This window comes from Ptychodera flava, chromosome 16 (genome assembly GCF_041260155.1).
Source record: "Ptychodera flava strain L36383 chromosome 16, AS_Pfla_20210202, whole genome shotgun sequence".
Lineage (NCBI taxonomy): Eukaryota > Metazoa > Hemichordata > Enteropneusta > Ptychoderidae > Ptychodera > Ptychodera flava.
The window spans coordinates 34,786,498-34,810,971 of NC_091943.1; the positions used below are offsets into that span (position 1 = coordinate 34,786,498).

The 24,474-nt window shown below is 36.8% G+C and overlaps 1 protein-coding gene across 1 annotated transcript; it reads left to right on the plus strand.

Annotated features, from left to right (window-relative positions):
- Positions 1–242: 242 nt before the first annotated feature.
- LOC139114680 (phosphatidylinositol 4-phosphate 5-kinase-like protein 1) lies at positions 243–24,474 on the plus strand. Its single transcript, XM_070676545.1, has 9 exons — positions 243–542; positions 10,007–10,243; positions 11,075–11,140; positions 11,928–12,088; positions 13,546–13,705; positions 15,389–15,444; positions 16,094–16,206; positions 16,540–16,702; positions 17,447–24,474. Exons 1-9 carry the CDS (start codon positions 411–413, stop codon positions 17,577–17,579), a joined length of 1,221 nt encoding a protein of 406 aa, XP_070532646.1. The 5' UTR covers positions 243–410; the 3' UTR covers positions 17,580–24,474.

The following is a 24,474-nucleotide window of genomic DNA, read 5'->3' on the forward strand; positions in this document are numbered from 1 at the left end:
CCCCCTCCACATTTTGAGCAACCCCTGAACGCCCTTGTCGCTTTCAATTTTTTGAGTGACCCCCTCAAATTCCTCCGCCCCATCCCCTCCTCCCGTCAATAAATTGTTTCGCTGAACGCCCTGATAAGCCTATCGATTTGCCGATTCGATTTCAATTACCCCGATTTAACGAAAGGTATGTCTCGGGGGCGTTTTCGGGGGCCTTCACACTTCCCGGAAGTGACGTGTGACCTTTGCCATCTAGCGTCTTGAGAAATGTTTGAGTGGCAACAAGACACCAACAGCAACAGAGCTGGCGGTTCTGCCACCTTACGATTCCGAGTCTCTTTAACGTGTAACTGTGGCATACTGTGATTGATTATCAACCTTGGGTCGAATGTTTTGCTTCTAATTTATTCAACGTCTCAACGATGGCTGATGATTCAGAAGCCATAAAGTGTGCGATCTGTGGGGAACTCATCGGATCGCAGGCGGGAAACCCAGCTGTCAGTGCCACGGAATCGGAAACTGATTCCGCAGGCGGACAAGCGACTGATTCACCGGTGAGTGAATAACCAGTTTGTATAACATGGCTGATAATTCCCAAAAACGTAGTCACCTTGGTATGTTAAACCGCGGGCTATTGCAGTGATACATGTGTGTATTATCAGTAATACCATTCGCTGATAGCACGTTATTTGCTATTGGGAATCAGACCGTATCAACTGATTTGTTAATGACCTTCATTGACTGCATAATATTAATTGTACTTTAATTGATCGTCAAAACATCTTGCCACAGCTGAGAGCGGCTCAAAACCTTGGGTCGCTTTCCCTTTCACGCGTCAGCTGTCAGATCGATAATTAACAACACAAGCTTTCTGCTCTTCAGAAAAACTGAGGAATCGATACACTATTGAAGTTCAACGTCATATCACAAATGTCTCAAACCGCGACTGCTGCTGGCACTGGCGGTACCATGTGTTACTGATAAAAGCATCGTGCATATGAAGTTGCACCGCAGCCCGTCATTGCCATGACGGGAAGAAGACAAGATACTGCATGGTGCAGATTCGAGACAAGGAAAGCTTTAGAATTGGGCGCAGATGTCCAGATTTAAGGGCCAGTACTACTACCTTTTGATGATTTTTTTTTCACTATTTATGTTTTTAGTGTCACCCATAATTTCTTGTTCTACTCTGCAATGCATGTTGCTATACACAGTCAGTTGTTTACTCAGCCTGTACATGTGTAAACTGCTTTGTTGTTGTTGTTGTTGTTGTTGGCAAGAGAATTCTGGTCTGGACTAGAATTCAAATTTAACAAAAACGATGCATTTTACACTTACAGACGCTACGTTGACAAGCTAAATAGTGAGTGTTTCAACATTCTTTTGGGATTAGAACAAGAACTTGCAATTGACATATGAAATAAAAATAATGAAAATATCATCAAAAGTTAGCAACACTGGCCTTTAACATCATCCATTGACTGCCAGGGCCACAGTTCCTCAGCATGGCAAGTGTGCAGGCGATGCGGTGAAACATTGCAAACTCCACAAAGAAAAAGGAAGACTGCTCAGAGTTGTAGGCAGCAAATTCATCTTATCATAAAAACCAGGAAAATTTTACTGCTAAATCTTCATGCGTAATATCTAAAATCTTGGATCTTGAAATCAATACCAGTTTCTTGTTCCTAGAGATGTACTTCTTGAGCTTTTTGGAGATCAGGCATTTTGCTGTACAGCACCTGAAGAATATGAAATTGTCTTCCACACATCAAAGAAATTATCTGAGCAAAATTTCATTCAAGGCTTTTCGCTCCTCAGCCATTATACTCTTGTGTACGCACCATTGTACTGCTGAGCAAAGCATTCAACAGGTTTAAGAATTTTAACAAGCAAATGATTAGTGTCAAAATACGTGGCCTACAAGATATTATTAGTTTTATTGACTTTATTTAAAGAGGGTAGTCTGATTTACAAAATGAAATGTAAATTTCATCAGAGCCCTCTAAGAGCTCAAATTTATGTACATTCTTGCTAGCTCTTGCAGGGAAATTTTACATCTAGAATGGACACCATTTCAGTCACGCCGATAGCTTCATTCTAAAATGGGATGACAGGATATATAGCTCCCATAAAGCATAATTCTCCAGAAGTTTTACTACATGATACTATATGCAGTACTTTTCTCCCTATCTTCCCAAGGGCCAGTTCTTTTCCTACATGTACTTCCCAAAGCATGTTGAAACACTGACTGTTCAGCTCACCAACACAGCATCTATATGTGTAAAATGCACTGTTGTGGTTTAGGTTTGAATTCTAGTCCCCACCAATGCAGTTTTCATATGTACAGACTAAGGTGACAAGCTGAATATTATACTGTATATATCAACATGCTTTGGGGAGTAGAACAAGAAACTGTATTTGATATTGAAAACACAAGTTACAGATACTGGCCTGTTAATGTTAGCAAAAAAACTCTGCACATGCAAAGTACTGGTAAGCGACATTGTCGACAAAGACAAGCCAATCACAGGGGTAACTGCAACATCATAATTCTGTGTCCATCAACTTTTTGGTGTGCAGAACTTCTTCTGGCTTTCAGGTTCTCAAGGATGAACTTATTGTGTTTTGGTCAAAAGGGTTATGAAATTTCCATGTCTGTAGTTTTTAGGTCCAAATATCTTTGTCCCTTTATAGACAATCATCGGTTAGCTTGAGGACTTAATCCACAGGTTCAAACAGGTGACTTTATTTAGACTTGTTCAAATGGTGATAAAATTTGCATTGTGTAAATTCTTAGGGCCAATTGTGTCATTTTTGAACAAAAAATCATTTTATGCAGACCTCCTCATCATATACATGTAGCTTTCAAACTTGGTAACTTGTAAGTTTATAGGATGGCTTTATGTAGATGTTTAAAATTAAATGGTGACAAACTTGGGATAGGTAAATATTTTGATCAGTATTCTCAGTTTTTTATCAAAACGTCATTTTCTCTGAAAATGATCGTCAAATATCTGATTAACTTGATGTATGTGATCCTAGAAATGAGCTCATTTATGGATATTTAAATGTTCTAAAAATTTGCACATTTAAATGTTTTAGTCCAGTGAGTTCACTTTGGGTCAAAACATCACTGTCCCTGATTCTGAATGCATATTGCATTCAGAGCTGGAATGCACGTTCTTACGCCCTAGATGTTGCAATGATTAAGATATTTGTGTTTGTTAACTTGAAGGTGATTTCATTTTCTCATGTTTAAAAAAACTCAGTCTAATCACTTGTGCTAAAACTCTACAGGACTCTTGTTTCAATTCTCTGTACATTTGACTTTAATGTTATAGACACTGATGCTGTCTTTTGCTAATTCATAGTTTTTGTTAAATATTCCTAGCTGCAAATGGTCAACACAGTGTTTCAATTACTGAAGAATCAACCAATGCTCATGGTTTTTTTCTCAGTTTTCTCAGACACATCACAGTAATATCAGTTCCTATGTTATTTTGTATCATTTTAATTACACAATCCAAATTCTAACGATACCATATATTTTGAGATTGCTCTAATACCATATATTTGGAGATTTGCTTAATACCTGGAGATTTGCCTGTCTAATCTACCAGTATACTACAAAAGAAGATTAGTTTACAAATAAAGCTGTGTCAGCTCTCTATTAAAGCCCATAGTTCTTTTGACAGCTGTAACAGTATGTTACTGTGATATATATCAAATATGTAATATGTGAAAAAAGTGAACTGCCAAAGCTCTGTACCAGTGAGTGTCAGCATGCCAGAGGATTATTCTATTGGCCTGTTCAGATTGACGACTTTGCGTCAGCCTAGGTCCGGACCTGAGCCAAGGCCGACGTAAAAAACCAATGTGGACACGCTGAGTCGGCCCTGGGCCGACTCAGTTTGGTCCCGGTGAGAAGGGGGGGTTCAGGGCCGACGCAAAATTTGGTCCGACGCAAATCGCCAGTGTGGACACGTTAGGTCGGCCCTGGTCCCAGTTGACCAGGCCTCCGCCATGGATCGAAGTTGAACTAGTCACCCTATTCGCACAAAACAAACGACGTTTGAAACTAAAGTTTACACCTATCGAAAGTTTTCAATCCAGTCTTTACATTTTAATATCATCCCATGTACGCAGAACTTCCCACCAACCTTTGTTCCGCAAACGAGACCATGTCATTCGATTCCACAGTGCACGTAATAGACTAGAGAGGCATGTCAAAAATGCCGCGCACTGGTTATTTCTCCACCGCGGTCTTATATATACCATATGCTCATCCAATAAATAGTGAAGATCTCTCCGATGATTAAAAGGGTGAGTGGTAGTCATATTTGCCCTTCTTGTGCGTAAAAACGCAGGAAAATCATGAACAGTAGAAACAACGTGCCATTATTCAAATGTGCCATTTTGAACTTTGACAGGTCAGAGGTCACAAAGGAAGGTAAAGTTACGTCGGCCCTAATTCTGGTACCGGTAAGTGTGGACACGGACCAAATTTAATCCCAAAAGGACAATTATTTTGCGTCGGCCCAAATTTCAGTTGGGTTGTCAATGTGAACAAGATTAATATCAGATCAAAGACATGTGTCACAAAGTGTCAATTTAATGTTTGTAATGTTGAAATATACTTGGGTAGAAAAAGACCAAATTTTTCTCCTCGATAGATGTATTCTTGAACACCATGTTTTATCTTATGATCTCACTAGACACGTCAACATTGTTTGATTGAAGTCATTTCCTGATACATTTATACCATAGTTTTTAAACTTTTTGTAGTACCTTAACAACTAGCAACTGCCTTGAAAGTGAAAGACTTAACTTTTGCTCAAACTTTAGGAATTTTTCAACCATTCTCTTTCAAAATCAAGAATAAAAATCGGGGTCACCGTACAAATTTTGGTACTAGAGAAACAAATAACCCAAGATTTACGAATTCAAAATGGCTGCCATCCCTGTGTTAACTCTATGGAAAAAAATAAAATTTTCGAATTTCAAAAAACTAGGGTAGTAAAAAGTTTTCTTACACCAAGAGCTTTAAAATGAGCCCCCAACAAGTGGTAGATCAGAAAAGAATTGTAAAAGTTTTAGAGGCCAAATATCTTTCCCCGAGGCACGTTCTACCTTAAAGGGATTCCTCATTTCTTGTCGATGTACTCTTTGGTGTCATGCTTTAAAGTGACTGCATAATCTCATTCACATTTTGCAGGTGGAGTTGTCTTTAAAATTATTGAAACAATTGACTTTGTATTTTGGAAATCTAATCAGGAGTATGCTTCACTTCTCAAATTTGAAAATTTTATTTTTTAACCTGACCTTGCTCAAGCAAACATTAAACTGTTCCTGTAAGTTATTGTGGGTCTCAAAAATCATAAAGTACATGTAGTGTTATCAGATTAACTGATGTTTCAATATCAAGATGGCGTACATTTTGTGTTAACTCCATGAGAACAGTAAAATTTTTGATTTGCAAAAACAAAACAGTAAAAATTAATAGATTCCAGAGTGACACCACACAAGCTTGAGATTACGTGACAATCATGAGGTTTTGAAGAATCAGAGTGTCTCTCTTTTAAGTACATTTTAGTCTTTAAGGGACTGAACAGGTCAGAATGACATACCGGTATATCATCCGATAATTGAGGGAGATTCAGAAATGTCACTAGATTTGGTTCAAGCCAGTGAATAAAAAATAAGTCGGCTGGTCTAACATGTTTTGTTGTAATATGTCTTCCAAAGCAATATGACTTTGGTGAGTACAAGTTAGTTGATAGTACCAGCAGTTCATCATGACAGATACATTGGAGTGGAATCGGTACAGAAGAAAGGCTGGATGCAATCCAACCATTTACCATCTCATATCAGGTTAATCCCACTCAAGTAATATATTTTTTCACATGATACCGTAGATCACAAACAGAAGAGAATTTACTGAAATCACAGACTTGAATTGCGCCTAGAATGTACATGTATGTAGACAAAATCAGAATCATTATGATGTTTGATCAGCTAACCAGTGAAAATAATGAACAAAATTCACATTAAGAGAATTAATCTCCCTGAGCGACGTAGCAGAGCTGAATTTGAGGTGCAGTTTGGGTTATAAAACAAAGACTGAAATACAAATGCAGCTGTTACAGTTCTTTTGCATCAACTTAATTGCTACAACAGCTGTTTCTCATTGTATAAGTATCACACCATGTCAGTCTTGGGTTTATCCAATTTATGTTGAGAGACTGGTTCAGGTATGGCAATCAAACTTGCAATGGTTACACATTGTGTGTATGTGAACAGTTTATGCCTGACATGAGCCAAGTTGAAGCCCCAACAGTTGTCCAAGAGTGAGGTTGGTAAAGTGACTGAAAGATTTACAGTGCATTATTTTGTCCTATCAAAATCTTGAAACAGGCCAAGAGGCGTATCTGAACCTGAATATGAACCTAGCAATGTACCGGTAAACAGTAATGAAGTATGTCATTATATTACCATGCCCTGCCTGTCGCATTTTGATTGGTCGAGCTGAACCACTTGACAGACCACTAATACACACTAATGGTCTGTTTACATGCCCGTGAATATGAATAATAAGAGTAACTTTACAGCTGAAACGTAAATCATAATCAATCACAAAATAAAATAGAGCACTTGTAGGTCAAGTTGAGATACTTTTTTCTGAAAACATCCCCGGATTTGCCAATTTTTTACAGCGCGCGTAACAGTGCGTTGCGTATTGCTCAAATTCTGGAGCCCAGTTGTTGTTCGCCTCCCGAAATAAATTTTCGGAAATTTTGATGGTTTTCTTGGGTTCGCTGATAATATAATGAAATAACAGACTCTGCTCTGACCATTAACGTTTATTTATGGGCACGGGCTCGAGGAAAGCCAAATTAACAGGTTCGGCCAGCCTCGCCTGTTAATTTTTGGCTTTCCTCTCGCCCTTGCCCACAAATAAATGTTAATGGTCAGCGCGTCGCCCGTTTTTTCTATAATAAAATTATTTGTCTGTTGTCATCATGAACTGGCCATGCATGAACAACAAAATGAAAAGGGAGACACACACAAAATACAGTGCTAACAGTTTACATTCATAAACATACAGTGAAATAATTAATTATAATGGTTTCTGTAAAAATAAATTTACTGGCACTCATTTAGCATTTTACCCTACTTTAACCTATACCATCATACATACATGCTTACATTGTCACCCATGCAAGCTTACACTGTCACACATGCATGCTGACACTGTCACACATGCATGCTGACTCTGTCACACATGCATGCTGACACTCACACATCCAAGCTTGCACTGTCACACATGCATGCTGACACTGTCACACATGCATGCTGACACTGTCACACATCCAAGCTTACACTGTCACACATGCATGCTGACACTGTCACACATGCATGCTGACAGTCGCACATCCAAGCTTGCACTGTCACACATGTATATGCTGACACTGTCACACATGCATGCTGACAGTCACACATCCAAGCTTGCACTGTCACACATGTATATGCTGACACTGTCACACATGCATGCTGACAGTCGCACATCCAAGCTTGCACTGTCACACATGTATATGCTGACACTGTCACACATGCATGCTGACACTCACACATCCAAGCTTACACTGTCACACATGTATATGCTGACACTGTCACACATGCATGCTGACAGTCGCACATCCAAGCTTGCACTGTCACACATGTATATGCTGACACTGTCACACATGCATGCTGACAGTCACACATCCAAGCTTGCACTGTCACACATGTATATGCTGACACTGTCACACATGCATGCTGACAGTCGCACATCCAAGCTTGCACTGTCACACATGTATATGCTGACACTGTCACACATGCATGCTGACACTCACACATCCAAGCTTACACTGTCACACATGCATGCTGACAGTCACACATGCATGCTGACAGTCACACATCCAAGCTTGCACTGTCACACATGCATGCTGACACTGTCACAAATGCATGCTGACAGTCACACATCCAAGCTTACACTGTCACACATGCATGCTGACTCTGTCACACATGCATGCTGACAGTCACACATCCAAGCTTGCACTGTCACACATGCATGCTGGCAGTCACACATGCATGCTGACAGTCACACATCCAAGCTTGCACTGTCACACATGCATGCTGACACTGTCATACATGCATGCTTACACTATTACATATGACACACGTATTAAGCTTCAGGTACATGTACATGTACCTACCAACAAGAACACAGAAATTCTGTTCTCTTGTCATTAAAGTGCCTGCAGTATTTGTAACAACAAATTTAAATGCACCCCACCTATTGTACTGTGTTTACTTTTAACAGGCCAGACAGATTTCAAGTAGAATTGTCTCATCAAATTCCTTTCCTTAGGTGGAAATGTCGTGGAAATGCGACAAGAAATCACCTCGACACTCTGTAATTTCTCGTAATCTGTAACTGTAGAGACAAGGAGCATGATTTATGTCTACTATTCAAGAGCTTAGGGAAATATAACGCTAAACATACCATCTCAGTTTGTACAATGCCCGGTAACGTAAAACACAGCTCAGTAAAATTATTTGTTTTGTGTCAAGGATAGGTGAAATGTAATTTTGATGTCAAAAGGCTAAGTTCTGCACCTTTTATGCAACTTTATATGAATTGCTCATTGATCCTCCTTCAATGTGCTGTCAAGTGCTTTATCAAACACCCTAGAGTGCTGGTACCGGTATTACATGTATTTTTAGTCTGAGTACATGTATCTGTGTGTTCCGGTATATGCATGTGTAAAGCGCCGGTACAAGTATAATACGGGTACATGTACATGTATATGCATGTAGGGAATTGTGTCATATTAAATTGGAAAAGGGGATGGTATTTGCAATGTAAAATCATCATACAGATTTGTGAAGGCCGTGTGTAGATTCATTCTAAATTATTTGGTACGATCAGTTAGAGTTGTTGATGATTTTCATATTTTGTGGATTCATTCAGGACAATGAGCCTCTTGTATGGAAGTCTTTATTCTCATTGAAAAGCTTCCTCAGAATTCAATTTAAACGGCTGTTTAAGGACTATCTTCATGTTGAACCTTTCAGTCCTAAACTCCAATATATCATATAGGGGCAATTAATGTACATTACCAGAAAGTCCAGCCTGAAATGGTTATGTGTACATATAGTACTAGTATATGACATCATGTACATACACTACATGTACATGTATTGGCAATGGCAATGACAGTAGTACTATCTGTATGGGATGTTACACCTCATAACAACAAAAATATAAATAGTCAGAAAACTGCATGAACTATGGTTTCAATACAAAGTTTCTATTTCTTGTTTTCTGTTTGAGGAAGTGACACATTTTCTTTTGAAATTTTACTCAAAACAGGAGATTAATAAGGAGTAATTCAGTCACTAATTATTAAAACGCAGCCATGAATTCAGTATTAATTGCTTTCTTGTTCTGTTCATAAAATATCATGTTCACTCAGAAAAGAAATTTAGGAATCTCTATTTAGGAGTTTTGGAATGATTTGATGGCAAGGAAACCTCATGTTGTTTATCTTCAGTATTTACCAATGCTTGAGTGATTCATATGATCCCTTGAATTCCAAAACTTTTAAATTTGAAGATTGAAAATATTTTACATCATATATTTTTTCATAGGCTGTTTTTTACAGAGTATACTCTCAGCAAACTTCCTCAAACAGAAACAGCATGAACTCTTACATGTACATGTATACAAATGGGTTTTTCTTTTTGACATAAAGGTCATGAATAATGGAACAGTTACTTCATATTTTTGAATTTATGTAAATGATGAAAACATCCCAGGGTTCATGAGTTCAACAAATTCAAATTCACCCAACATGAAAAGAGCATTTACAATGAGTGAACTACATGTATACATGTATGTCTTTCATTGTAACCAAAGCAAATTTACGGCATACACTACAACTTGACTTTAATTTGGAATTTCTTATTCATACAGCAACTCAATGATGTAGACAGTTCCCGAGAAGCATCAAGGCAAGCAAATTATGGCAAGAGAGGGCAACAACGGAAGAGTTTCGCCGATGCTATATCAGAGCTTCGTCGTAAATGGGGTCGACGAGGAATAGTCGAGATTGACAAGTCTCATTCCAGATATGCTCTTACAAGATGTATACAACAAGGTCTTCAAGAATCTTTTAAGAATTGTGAAGTAAAGGAAGATGCTTCTTTGCAGGTAAGGTGACATGGATAATTAAAATACCGGGTACATGTATGACATAAAATATTGTCTTTACAGGGAGGGCATTTAGTTCTACCGGTATTTTGATTATTTTATTCAAATTCACACAAATGATGGAATGCTACAGGTACTATACACCATGGAAACCATGTACAAACTGTACGTGCTCAGTTACCAATCAGCTTTCAGATTTTGTTTTGAAATCATCATTGTTCAAAATCTTGTCTACAGTTAAACCTGCCAATGTACATACTCTGTACTTTGGAGGAAATTCAAATCATGCAGCATAATTATTGTGTTCAAAGTTTTGTTCATGGGACGTGTCTTGTGTCAAGTTCATGAGTTTTTGTGTGCTATGTGCATGGTGTGATTACTTATTAACGCAAATTGAGTTTGATATGAATGGAGAAAAGTGAGGCTGCAGTTTTCTGCAATGTGGCTCCAACCATTATCAAGTGGGGGAGTACCTGCCGAGGGGCATACATGTATGAATTTTTGAGATGGAAAGGATTGTAGAGAACTGTCAGTATTCACAGAAATTATCAGTAAGGATTTTAAGTACTTCAGCTGAAATATCATGTAAGTAAATGTTATAAAGACAACATCACTGTCTTCACTCAGTTTTGTCCATTTTGTATGGTATACACGTACTGGTACTGATGGTTACCGTTAAGACACAAATGTACATTCACCTGCATGGTAGAGCTAACAGACACAGGAAACAATGGTATACTTTCCATGTGTACCAAAGGAGCGTGTACATGTTACTGAGTTGGTTACAGAAGTGCACTGGTATAATAATTACTGTTTTTGTTTTGATAATAGACTGGGCTGACAGAAGAAGATTTTGCAACTGTCGATGTCTTTCAACTCACAGCTGAAAATAAAAAGGTATAGTTTCCATCATTTTCAAAATTATTCAATCACAGTATGTCTAACAGTAACAAGATCATTCAAAATTCCTTTTTCTGAACAACATAGCGCTCGTATGAGCCTACATGTACGCATACATGTAGATGTGCTAAGATATACATGGAGTCACGTTACAATGATTGAAGCTTTGTATGTAGATAGAGTTTTGTGCTAAACATACAATTTATAACTCAATTCACATGGTGGCAATCCTTATAGTCAAGTTGACATATTTTTGTAGATTATATTTTCAGAAAAGTATGAGCTATTGTTTTGCAGCATTAATACATCTTAATGATCGTAACAACTGCTCCTTCCGTTTGATAGATTCATGTCAGAAAGGTTTATGTCAGATAGTTCTCTTCTCTGGATATTATTCAGAAATGTCTTTAATTCAGGCACACTACTTACAATTTATTGATTACATGTACTGTATTAGTGTATGGAGTAAGATATTGCGAAAATTTTAATCATGTTTTTCAAAAATGAAAATCAACATGAAATTTGCATACAGGTTCAGAGTCGAAATGTTCACTGTTTTCCTTTTATGTATATTGTAGAATTTGGTAAGATATGATGTTGATATCACATTTGGGAAAATTTCCTGCTTTTTTACTGGAAATGTTCATATTAATATTGCAAGCGGTATGACTTCAATATAGCATTATACCGGTATATAAGAGGACATTTTTGAAAAAAATTATGTTCATTCATTCTCTGGTATCCTCACTAACTTGTATCCAAATTTTATACTTTATTTTCACAGAAATTTGAGTTTCGAACCTATGCACCCAAGATTTTTTCAAGACTCCGTCAAGTAATTGGTCTTTCTGAGAAGGAATACCAGTCTTCCTTAGTGCCTTCTAAAAGTCTTCCATACTTAGAATTCATCAGCAACTCCAAAAGCGGAATGAGTTTCTTTCTTTGGTAAGCAGACACAGATACCTTACTTACCAAACAGCTTAAAGCTAGCATCCATGGATAAAAGAAAGCCATATATGGTATCGACCATACATACCTTGTCTTTGTCTACAGGTATTAAAGCCAATTGTCTTGTTTGTTTGTTTCCAGGATTCCACATGTTGTTGTGGTATTGCCCCCTGATTACCAAAGCAGTCAAATGAGAGGACAGTAACAATGTAACTAAAGTGTTCAGCTATTAACCCATGTTTCTAAACTTAAGCAAATATACTGACCTACTGTACCAGTACATCAGCATACAGTGTATATCAGGTGACCATTTTCAGCCAATCAAATGCCATGATATTGTGCCCTTCATAGTTCTCACTGAAGCTTTCTTTACAGTAACCTGTGTTCTTTTGTTTTCATGATTTGCAGCAATTGTGGCAAAATCATGTTTTCTGCAAAGTGATTGATTCTACAAAAAGTGAACAAAATTAAAACTTTAAAGTTATCAACTTTTGATATTGTTTCAATTTTTTGTTATTTTATGCCAGAAGCTTCAAGGGCAGACGTTATGTTATTCTGACTATCTAAGTCAGATGGCCAATCAGGCCCTCTTTCATGATATAGTAGCTATACTTCGAAGAATGTACTTTTGATACAGAGCAGAATACACCAGAAATTGCTTCTACGAGGTGTTAATTAGAGGTTATAAACGGCAAGTGAGGGTATTTGGTTGTGGATATAAGACCTCTGGGCTGAAAATTAGCATATTTGGCAGGAAATAATCACCTAGCAAAGCGAGGTGATTATTTCACCCAAATATGCTAAAGTTAAATACAAGTGGACAATGTCGTTATTTGAGGCTGAAGTTGGAACGAGGGTTCAGGCGTCCTGAACATAAACGCTAAAAAGTACGTTTCAGAGCGCCCGCGCGTGCATGTTTGATTCCATACAAAAATATGGTAACGCAACGCATCGATATGGTGATTACACACTAAACGTGAAGAATTTTACTTGAAAAAACACTCAAAAACACGTTTAAAAATTATGTTGTTGTGAGTTGCCGTCACTGCTTACACAAACTCTTCATTGGTTGGTTCGTCAAGCTGCACTACACTAAAATTTAACAATCAAAATTAGTCTCAAGCCATACACTTGTTCGACATTATGGCGCGTTGAGCTCAAGCTGGAGTTTGAAATCTGCGCAAGCTCAAACATATTCGAAGGGCTCAGGTCTTCTAGTTGAGAATATAAACCAATCAGCCAATCAGATTGCCGGATTCAAGCTAAGCATATTATAATGCATTGTAATATTGAGGAGGAAAGAGATGTGCTGGCTGATGGCCATGTCAACTTCACTCAGCATAACTGACACAAATGACACTAGAAAGAAAAAAAAACAAACTTAATATAAACAAATGACTTCTTACATGAGTCCAGTTAACTTATGTTTATTTGTATCCCTTTATCTCCAATAGCAACAATAAGATGATGATGATCAAGACAGAAAAGCCAAAAGATGTGAAATTTTTTCGCTCAATACTGAAGACTTACCTGAACCATTTTGAGAAGTACCCTCACACACTGCTTGTCAAGATTCTTGGTCTTCATTACATTCACATCCCTGGACACAAAGCTGTGAGTTTATTTTCAGTCTTTTTGTTTTATTTTGTAGGTTTTATAGGGATTGGCAAGTTTGACTAGGAGGGGGAAGTAGGAGGGATGGGAATTTGCAAAGTTGATTGCGTTTCCACATTATGCTGGTTTTCCATCACCAAATGACATCCATGTTTCAGTCTTCAAACCCTGGTTCTTGTATTACTTCTTGTTGAAAAACAATTTTGCCTTAATGTTACCCTGATTCGATAGCATGATTTTTTAGCGGTGAAGTACAACAGTAATGAAGAAGTTAGAGTTAGTCTGAGTTCACTTCAGTACTGTTAAACTACTTCCATGCGCCTACGGACTGATATTAGAACTCTCAACTTTTTACAGTTCTTTACTGGTCTATCACTTGTGGGGCCTATTTTAAAGCTCTTGAAGTAAGAAAGAATGTTCCCATCTTAGTTTTTCAAAATCGAGAAATTCATTTTTTCCCATAGAGTTAACACAGGGATGGCAGCCATTTTGGATTTCAATATCAGTAATTTGTTTCTCTGGTACCGAACTTTGCGTAGTGACCCATGATTTTTATTCCTGATTTGGTTACACAATAGTTGAAAGTTTCATTGAGGAAAGTTTAAGGGAAAGTTTAAGTCTCTCATTTTTGAGGCACATACTACCTTAAGGTAATATGCACCTCGAAAGTGAAAGACTTAAACTTTTGCTCTAACTTTCCTCAGTGAAACTTTCAACCTTTCGCTTACCAAAGCAAGAATAAAAATCAGGGGTCACCGTGCAAACTTTGGTACTAGAGAGACAAATAACTTGTGATTTCTCGATATTTGAAATCCAAAATGGCCGCCATCCCTGTGTTAACTCTATGAGAAAAAATAAAATTTTTGATTTTCGAAAAACTAAGACGGTGAAAACTTTTCTTTCGCCAAGAGCTTCACAATGAGCCCCAACAAGTGGTAGGTAAGAAGAAAAGTGATAAAATTTGAAGGCCTGAATTTCTGTCCCCGAGGTGCGTTCTACCTTAAAGGGATAAAGTCAGCCATTTTTCATAAATTTTGTTTGATATGAGATACTACTTATATTATTTGACATGTTGAAAGATACTGAATGAATGGCTGATCATTCATATATGCAACCCCAATTTTAGACACGATAAATGAAACATCACGAAAATAAATTAATGGTCATGACCATTAATTCATGTTTGCGATGTTCTCTTAATTTGTCTAAAATCAGGGTCGAATATATACATGGTAACCCATGCATTCATTATCTTTCAACATGTCAAATAATATAAGTAGTATCTCGTATCAAACAAATTCATGGAAAATGGCCAACTTTGTCCCTTTAAGCAGACTTCATCGTCAGTCTCCTTACCTCTACAGTTTGAAAGTCTTGTAGCATGCCATTGTATGGGCCCATTGCATGGGCATTGGTATACATATATACAGAATGAATATTTGTATATTTGTGTCCTCTATCTTAGAGTATGCCATACATGTATGTAAATTCATTAAGCCCCAAAACTGAATCATCTCTGATTAGACGTACAGTAAGAATATGGGCAACATGTATTTGAAATGCATGTACATGTTTCCAAAAGAATGACGGACCCTGTATACATGTTATTGATTAGTTTGGAGATTGTGAAAGCTGGGCATTATTATCAAGATTAAATGTATATCCTCTCTACATTGTTTCCAGAGATTTTTCACAATTATGCTAAGTGTGTTCTATCCAGATGACAGGATTGTTGAAAGGTGGGTTGCTTGATGTTATTTGTGATCGTGAGTTTATCTTTGCAATCAGATACTTTGTCAGCCTCCAGGAGATGGTGTCAGTTGAGACGTGGTTAGGATGAGCTGACATACAAGTTCCTGTACTGTCAATATTACTGCAACAACTTCAATTTGTGTTCATTTGTCTTGATGCAAATCCACTTTGTATGAAATGGGCCCTTGAACAAATACTAGTGTCAACTAGTGGTCTGATTGCCTATTGATTTCTATCATTATGATGTAATTACTTGAATTATAATAGTGTGTTCATCAAATGATGTATCGGACCAGACAGATGGCCTTTCATTGGTATCAAGACAGTTATACCCCCTGGATATGTTCAATCCACAAACTGGGATAGCCTAGGGTAAGTATATATATGGTGGGTTGTTATCCAGGGGGTGACTGTCCTAGAACCAATTTACAGCTCCAAAGCAGAACATACTAGTAACACTGTGGATTTTCTCAGCCCTATTGCATCACACACAGTGTCTATGTATATGATACTTTTTGAGTCATACAGTATGATTGAAATACCTAGTAGGTACTTTGTTACCAAGTTACCATTGTACCTACATTACATAAAAAAGTTCACAGATTGATGACTTATGTGTTCAAAACATCTCAACAGGTATGATCTGAAGGGATGCCATGCTGCAAGGTACACAGAGCCTGAACCAGACGGAAGTCAGATCATAGCAATTCTCAAAGATAACAACTTTAAGAACAAGAGAATAAACCTTGGTAAGACATACTTTATCCCATGAAAGTGTCAGGGTGTTTTTCTTGTGTTACAAACTCAATGTTTTACTTTTAGTGTCTCCTCACATATTCTTTGTTTGATATACATGACTGTGCAAACCTCGTAAAGTACTTGATGTTTACCCTGCATATCTGAAAACTGTCACATTGGCCCAGTGAACACAAATATATCAGACAAGCTGGCCACATAGTAGACTATATCAATAGCAACATTATCACTCACATCTACCTGAGCATGGTAGTGTGTCACTCATTTTCACATTTTTCACATAAATTTGGTTGCTCATGACCGGGTAATATTTTGTCGGTTTTCAGGTACACAAAGGCAGTGGTTTGTTGATCAAGTGCGCCATGACACCATCTTTCTGGAAGACATCGGTGTTATGGACTACAGTCTGTTGCTAGGGAGACATATCATACATTCTGATGAGCGCTGCCAGGAAGATAAGTTTGCAGATGTCGTCATCAGAGTCACAAAGTAAGTGTTTTGCCACAAAACATGCACGTATTTTCAGGCATTTTGTCATCCAATGTCTGTGAAAAAGATGTGATGGATTGTCAGGCAGTATTCACACCAGATGATATAAACTTTGAGAAATAATAGCAATTTTGCCAGTATCTGTTGACTGAGAAACTGTCATTGTATTCTCTTTCATTATCATGATTACGGGGACAGTTCCTGTCACTTCTGATGATTTTTTCACTATTTTTATTTTGTATGTCAACTGCAAATTCTTGTTCTACTCCCCAAGGCAAATTAAAGCACCTACCATTCAGGTGGTCAAGACAGCGTGTATACTTGAAATGTGTACCATTAGTCCAGCCCAGACCGAAAACAATAATTAAGCAGTCTATACATGTACACGCTTTGAAAAGTAGAACAAGAAACTTTAAGTCAATACTTTAAAACAAAACTAGTAAAAATCATCATCAAAAGTGACAGCTACTGTCTCTCTGAAAGCAAGCGTTGCTCTAAAAATCTTTTCAATTACAAGCACAGATTGCAGCCACACTCTGTTTTAACTCAATGCATGCTGGGGAGAAAATAAAATATTCAATTTTCACCCAAACAAGACAATGAACACTCCACTTGCTGTACCATTTGCAGACTGAGTCCATATTTGCTGAAGACCAGCAAAGAATTATATAATTCTGAGAATTTGAAAAGCTTATCCTGGGGTATATTCTGTCTTAAATTATTTATTCATCTGTGTTTTTCAAGGTCTGTACCACTGAAGAAATTTCAGACAGCTGTCTCTCAGGTTTTCTGTGAAGCCTGCCAGACTACGCAGGAAGAAAAGTCTGACAAATTCTGCGCAAGGTCAAAGGTCAGCCGGTGGATCACAACATGGTGAACATGTTGATGTTGAGGATGGAGTGGAAGCAATTGGGAGTGCTCCACATGGAGCTGATGGATTGAACAATCAATCTGGCAAACAAGACTCAAACTCAGGGAGACGAACTCAAATACACAGTCCTGCCCGGAATGATCCCAGGCACACCACAAAATGCAGCTGCACCCAACAGAGAAAGCACCAACAACGACTCAGGTTTAAGCAAAATAGATTTTGATGAAGTGAAAAACAAAAACCAAAGGCTGTTACCTCTCATTCCCAATGCCTTGCATGTCATTGACGGGGAAAGTGAGCGATATTTTGTTGGAATAATTGATATTTTTACTCAATACAAAGCAAAGAAGAAATTAGAACATGTGTACAAAGTATTTAGATTCCCCTGTACTTCTTTTTCTACAGTTTCTCCTAAAAAATATTCTCAAAGATTCAGGGATTTCTGTGACAAGCACACAATATAACTACTTGCTGAGGATCACATTCAACTTGATATGGAGATGGAAAAGTTTATACCTGCAAATTTCTGTATTTCTTAAAAAGTGATAGTATAACTTTATGTTGAAAAAGTAGCCATCATTTCATATAGATATGAAAATACATACTGTAAATAATTGATTATGATCTAAAAAATATTTATATTTCTGAATTCTTCTGAATCTCTGAAGTAATTTTTATCGGAAGAGCTGATTTTGCCAAAAATGCCAGTTGCCACTTTCCCCAGATGTGACAGTTAGTAATTGCATGCCATGTTCTGTATGAATGAAGGCAAATATACTCACCATCAGACGGTGCATTTGTTGACCGGAGACAAATGATCAGACAAGCTGATAGATGTGCCAATATGACAGAATCATGCATGTGTAAGTTCAAACTGAAAAGCTCAGGAATGCATATTGCACATGTGTATCTTGAAGGTGATACAGTCGTGGGAACTGTGCTCAAAGGTCGTATGGGACCCATACAAACACTGTATTCAAGGTACGATGGTGATTGATGAAAGTTAAAACATGTCTGTCAAAATCTACATCCTATAATTTAAATGTTGGAGCTATGATGATGAGGTGCATCTAGATATCGTGCACAAAATACATTGTTTTATAAAAAAAGAAACTTGCACGGGCGTAGTTCCAATGACTGTTTCCCTTTAATGAATTTGTTTTAAATAGAACAAAAACACTACTTTATTACCATTCACAATTTACCAGTAATCAATTTTCACTCATGTTTTGTACAGCTCACATTTTTCATTACAATTTTTACTTTGAGTAAATACCAACATTTACAGTAACTGACCCAACTTTAAATTTTTTTTTTGTATCTTACAAAGGGATATGACAAGGCATATGTGTATTTAGTACAACCTGTTTTACCATCTACACCTTGAATTTTAATAATATATTTGTATTTGATCAAGTGTATGATCATATTTCTGGTAGCCACAAAATTAAGTCAAGCAACTACAAAATGTATGCCAACAGGATATCACAGCCATACCAAAGTCAATAAATTTTCAAAAATGTAGATAATAAAAGTCAATCACTGGACAAAAACATCAGAATACTGTTTGATATTGCCGTACTTACCAACATTTTTGTATTTGTGTTGCGCATGATCAAATGACAGACTGCAGTTTTGTTTACTACACAATCATGTATATGAAGAAATTCATAACATTTCAAAATACAATGCGTTTCACCTAGGTACCGCAACTCAGCGTATGAGACGGACACAATCCACGTACAAAACACACAATTAGCTTGGGTATCACGACACATTTGAAAGTCACCGACTCATTGATTAATTACAGTAAACCAGCATGGGGCAGCCGCTCTGTCTAGACTGAGAGATACACTTTATCTACAATGTGTGGCTTTTTAGTTAGTTTCTGTTGAGAATACCTTCACCTCCTGAACTCTTAGCTGAAATTATAAAAAAGACCAGTTACATTGTAGATCAAGTCTAGCCAACTGTTTATCTCTCAGTCCAGACAGCGACTGCCCCATGCTGGTTTACTGTAATTAACCGATGAGTTGGTGGCTTTGAAATGTGTTGTGATACCCAAGCTAATCGTGTGTTTTGTACGTGAAATTTGTTCGTCTCATACGCTGAGTTGCGGTACCTAGGTGAAATGCACTGTAACACAATGCTATCCATGATACTTTAACCACATATTCCAGAGTCTTATCAGCTGTTGTACAGATACATTTAAAAGTCAACTCAGCTCCACGATGCTTTTTGATCCATCTCATTTTTTTTACATATTAAGAGGAATTTATCGGCGATTTTAGTATTTTTGTGAAAAGTTGATAAACTCTTTCAACTCATCAAATGTTTTTTCATGAAAATTTACCGATTGAATGACACAACCTATTTTTATATGAATATGTATGCCGTCATTTTGTTCACAATATGCCTATATTTTTACTGTTTGTACGAAGAAACTGAGTTTCATAATGGAAGTTGTACATTTTAGTGTTCAGAATCCAGGGCATTTATATTTTTCATATGTCCAGTATTTTTTCGTATTATTTTTATAATGTTCATATTTTGTCCATGTGAAGACAGGGCATCAGGTAGATTGCAAGGGCTCAAATGCATAGGACTCAATCGTCCTATAGAATCTGAAGATATTCATTGCATCCGCTTATCTTTGCATCATTTACTCTAGAAATTTGACAAGAAAGCCAGGTTCACAGTATGTTAATTTGATTATGAGATGTTTTTATGAAAGTTTAATATTTTAATATATATTAGGAAAGTGAACTGAAAGTCCAATTACCGGTATGATATAATTTACATATTTACGAGTCTCTTCTTTTGATATAGCGGTACTTGAGTGCCCGTTCTCTGTCGTTCCTCATTCATAATTTTGCACAAAATTATTTATTACACTTAATCACATGTTCCTAGTTCTTTTGAAAACCTATTTTGAGTAAATTTGAAGTCTTTTTGGCTTCTACATATTGTAATTTACTTTCCACACCAAACTCATTTAGCCTCATTCACAGTCCTTGTACATGCATCTCAAACATGTAGAAACAGCATCTTGTCTGAAATCAGTGTATACATAGACCCTTAACAAAGAAAGTTGTTTTAAAGCAGAGTGAGTTTCATGATAGCCATAATGTAAATTTTTGGGAAGTTTCTCTGAAAATAGTGAAATAAGTGTGGAAAAAATCAGCTTTTTCTGAACAGAAGTCTCAAGTGACTGTCAAAACATAATTTTGTCCTCTTTGCAATGGGAATGCTGACTACTGTTTAGAATACCTCTTATTGTCCATAATAGGCTCAGTTTGAAAATATGCTACCAGTCTGTGCAGCTGTTGTATTATGAAAGGAATCAAAGACCACACACAGATCAGGGCATTTGACAGAATTAAAATTAGTGCAAAACCCTTGCATTGTCAATATATTGCGAAAACTCTTTCAGAAAGCTAATTTTAGAATAAACACCTTCGGAACCAAAATCAACAAGGCATGTCAGTCAATGTTTTGAGGACATCTTTGTTTTCTGCAATATCTTCATTAAACAATGACTTATACGGTGTTTTTTTAAGTATTGGTACGGTCAGGGTTACACAACTACAAAATATATTTGATACCCTTCTATTAATTTACCAGAAGGACAAATGTTTTCTGTATATACATGTATAAGATGACATAATTATAGTAGACAGACTTCTCTGTTGAATCAAAGAGTTGGATAAATAATTATAAAGATTGGGCTTTAGGAATTAAGCATTTACATTATGTGATGAATATGATTTTCTCAGCAGAATACCAGCAAGTCCAATGACATCCTAAAAAACTTGAATGAACATTCGGATTAACATTGTAAACCTTATGCCAGTTATGTACAATGTACAGTATTTGATTGCCAATAGGCAGTGCGTGTAATGCAATGTATTTCATTCTCTTTTGAGATATTTTGATTTTTGATCCCGCATTTGTTTTCCAGAACACTTCAAACATTTCACTAATCCACTGTTTACATACTGAGCAACAGCAGCTTTACAGGTTTTTTTCACTCCCAACGTGTGAATGTTTATCAAGTTGACCTACACATATGGTTATCTTCTTGACAGTCAGAATACTACCATTAAGGGTACATTTTAATGTAATTCTAACAACTACAGAGCAAGATTACGTTATTCATTTTTTTAATAACTGAAAAGTGGAAGGTCAAGTTTTACTTGATCACCATAAATGCTGTACTGAAGGGTCTTTGCTTTCTGAAGCATTTATACAATGCCTTCAACAGCCAGTGATGAGGGAAGTTGTTCCTAATCTCAGAGAGAAAAGACTCCATTGTGAGGTAGTTTGATACCTCTACATCAGAAAAAGTGTTCGTAGCCACACTAAATCAATGCCATTTTGAGCTGGAGATCATGTCTAATTATTATATTTGAAAATATCAGCAATCTCAAATCAGAACACCAAAATGTTATATCGGGTAACTTAGTTGCTAACACAAAATGTACAAATTGTTGACTCTCAAATGCCAAATGTCATTTACCATGAAAGCTTTCTTTAAAATTTGAACAGATTTAACTTAAACATTTGTGGTATTTTAATAGCACAAACATATTATTTTATTCACATTAACATTTAAGCTTGCCAGTCAAAACAAGTTTATAGAAGTTTCAGAATCAATAACCATACATCTCTTCCTTTTTTGGGCATTTGTTTTCAAGTCATTGCCATTTACATTTGATATCTCGCTATTATTTACCATCGTCAGATTGCAGAGGACTTTTAAAAGATGGCCGGTAAATGAGTTTTATTCCATGGCCAGAGCCATGTCACCTGCTTTTGAAAATGGACAGAATCAGTAACTGTTTATACATCACCATCTTCCACACAAGACAGTGGGATTTCATGGCATTGGCAGCCAGGGGCACTTAGTCCTTCCCATGACTGAACGTAAATTATATTATTCGAAAAAAATTGCCTTGGTTAGTTACTGTATCGCTGTCGGTGAAAGTAATCAAACTAGGAGAAATGCCATTGGTTTTGATTTAAGTCAATAGACTGTAAGTTGTATCAAAGCCCATGTCATGTGATGTTAAAATCCATTGGCTGATCAAGTCCTGTGTTATTGATGGCCTTATGTGGAAGTGTTCACCAAAAGTACACCACAGAATCTTGTCATTCAAACTTGATTAAATCTGACGAAATGATTGCCTCGTTTTCATGTATTACCTCTTAAGTATATTACCGGTACATATATATCTCATTTGTGTTTCACACATCAATCTTTTTTTAATGTAAAGTTTTTGCACGTTTTGTGTCACAAAAGATGTGTATTTCATGTCTGTTAAGGTTTTCAAAAAGCCAATGTTTTTATCTTGAGTTATAGAGCTAGCCCAGGGTCAAATATCATGCTGTTTGACAAGGCATGGTACGGAATGGTTCTAGACATCTAGCGTTTGGTAGGTTTGGGGTGATTTGCAGAAAGGGTTATTTGTAAAATTTTAGAAAATGTTCATAATTTTGTGTACCTGCATGATGACAGTAGTCAAAAGCTGATTTCACTGTGAAGCATTTTGCAATTTACTAATGCCTAGGTATTTACATCAATTAAGCAATTGTCTGTGAAAATATCATATCAAATATTTTACAAATTTGCACAGAGTGTCCTTAAAGCTGCACTTTTCAATCCCAGGTTCTCGCATTTATAGGAGTTCTCCTCCCAGTCAAACGCTTGGCCAGTACGAAGTTTGATTTCTATAACATTGATTACACAAACTGATCTCAACCTTTTGTCACACTTTGCTAATCCTGCAAACAGAGTTTATGCAAGCTTTTGATTGATGATCGGTTCAAATCGCCAATGGTCATTGATTCCTCACCACAGACACTCGAATTTCATCAAAAATTGTCTTCCAGTCGCGTTAGACTTTGAATATAACCACAGAGTTCGATCGGCAGCAACTTCGCGCTGACCGCTTGGCAGTCTGTGTTTTTGCCTGTGCGGCCGGGGAAAACTAAAAAGTGGCTTTTTCTGGAGCGATCGAGTGCCCGCGTGTTGCCTGTTTGGTGTCCACTTACACAATAAACGCCGCCATACCTTGGTGTCCTTTTAAAGGGAGGCTCCGCCTTTGAGGTGTGAGATGGCAGATCAGAGATTTTATCATTGTTTGTAAACTTGCTATCAATGTTCATATCTTGAGAAATCTTGTAAGCACACACTGTCAATGAGATTATTATGCAAAATATCAGTCAAAATGGTTTCATAGAATTTTACTTACTAGAGTAATATACCAAATATTGGTGGTCAGTATTCAAATGTAAAGCAGTCATCAGTCTGACTACAAAGCAAACATTTCCTGCATGTAAATATGGACTATAATGTATCACATCACACAGTTAACTCATTAGTTAAGTGTAAAACCTTTGTCTGTTAAGTAAGTATGAAACTTGTGTAAGGATATGGGGACTTTGCATAGAGTGTTTACTCAGACTCAAATCTTCTGTGTACCAATAAAATTTAGGGTGTTTATTTTTGTTTACTATTTTATTTCATGGTGTGATTTGAAAATTCCATCGTATTTTATTTAATATTGTTATATTATCAATATCATTATTACCATCATAGTCCTCATATTTGTGTGTTCACACGCTCCCAATCACAGACACAGACAATGCCAATGTTGTCTTCTTTCTAAATTTGTCAATCACTGTGTGCAATACTTTCTTATGATTTCAAATTCAATTCATGTACCTATTGTACTCACCTTTCTAAAAATTTACAAATCTTTCAGTTGGTCTCTGTGTGAGACCAGAGTATGCTTCACTTCCATGTTATTTATGTTAGTTCATGGTCGGTTTTGTTTTCTCCTTCAAATCACAGTGTATGAACTCAAGGACATAATAAAGTAAACTTTTTACACAGAAA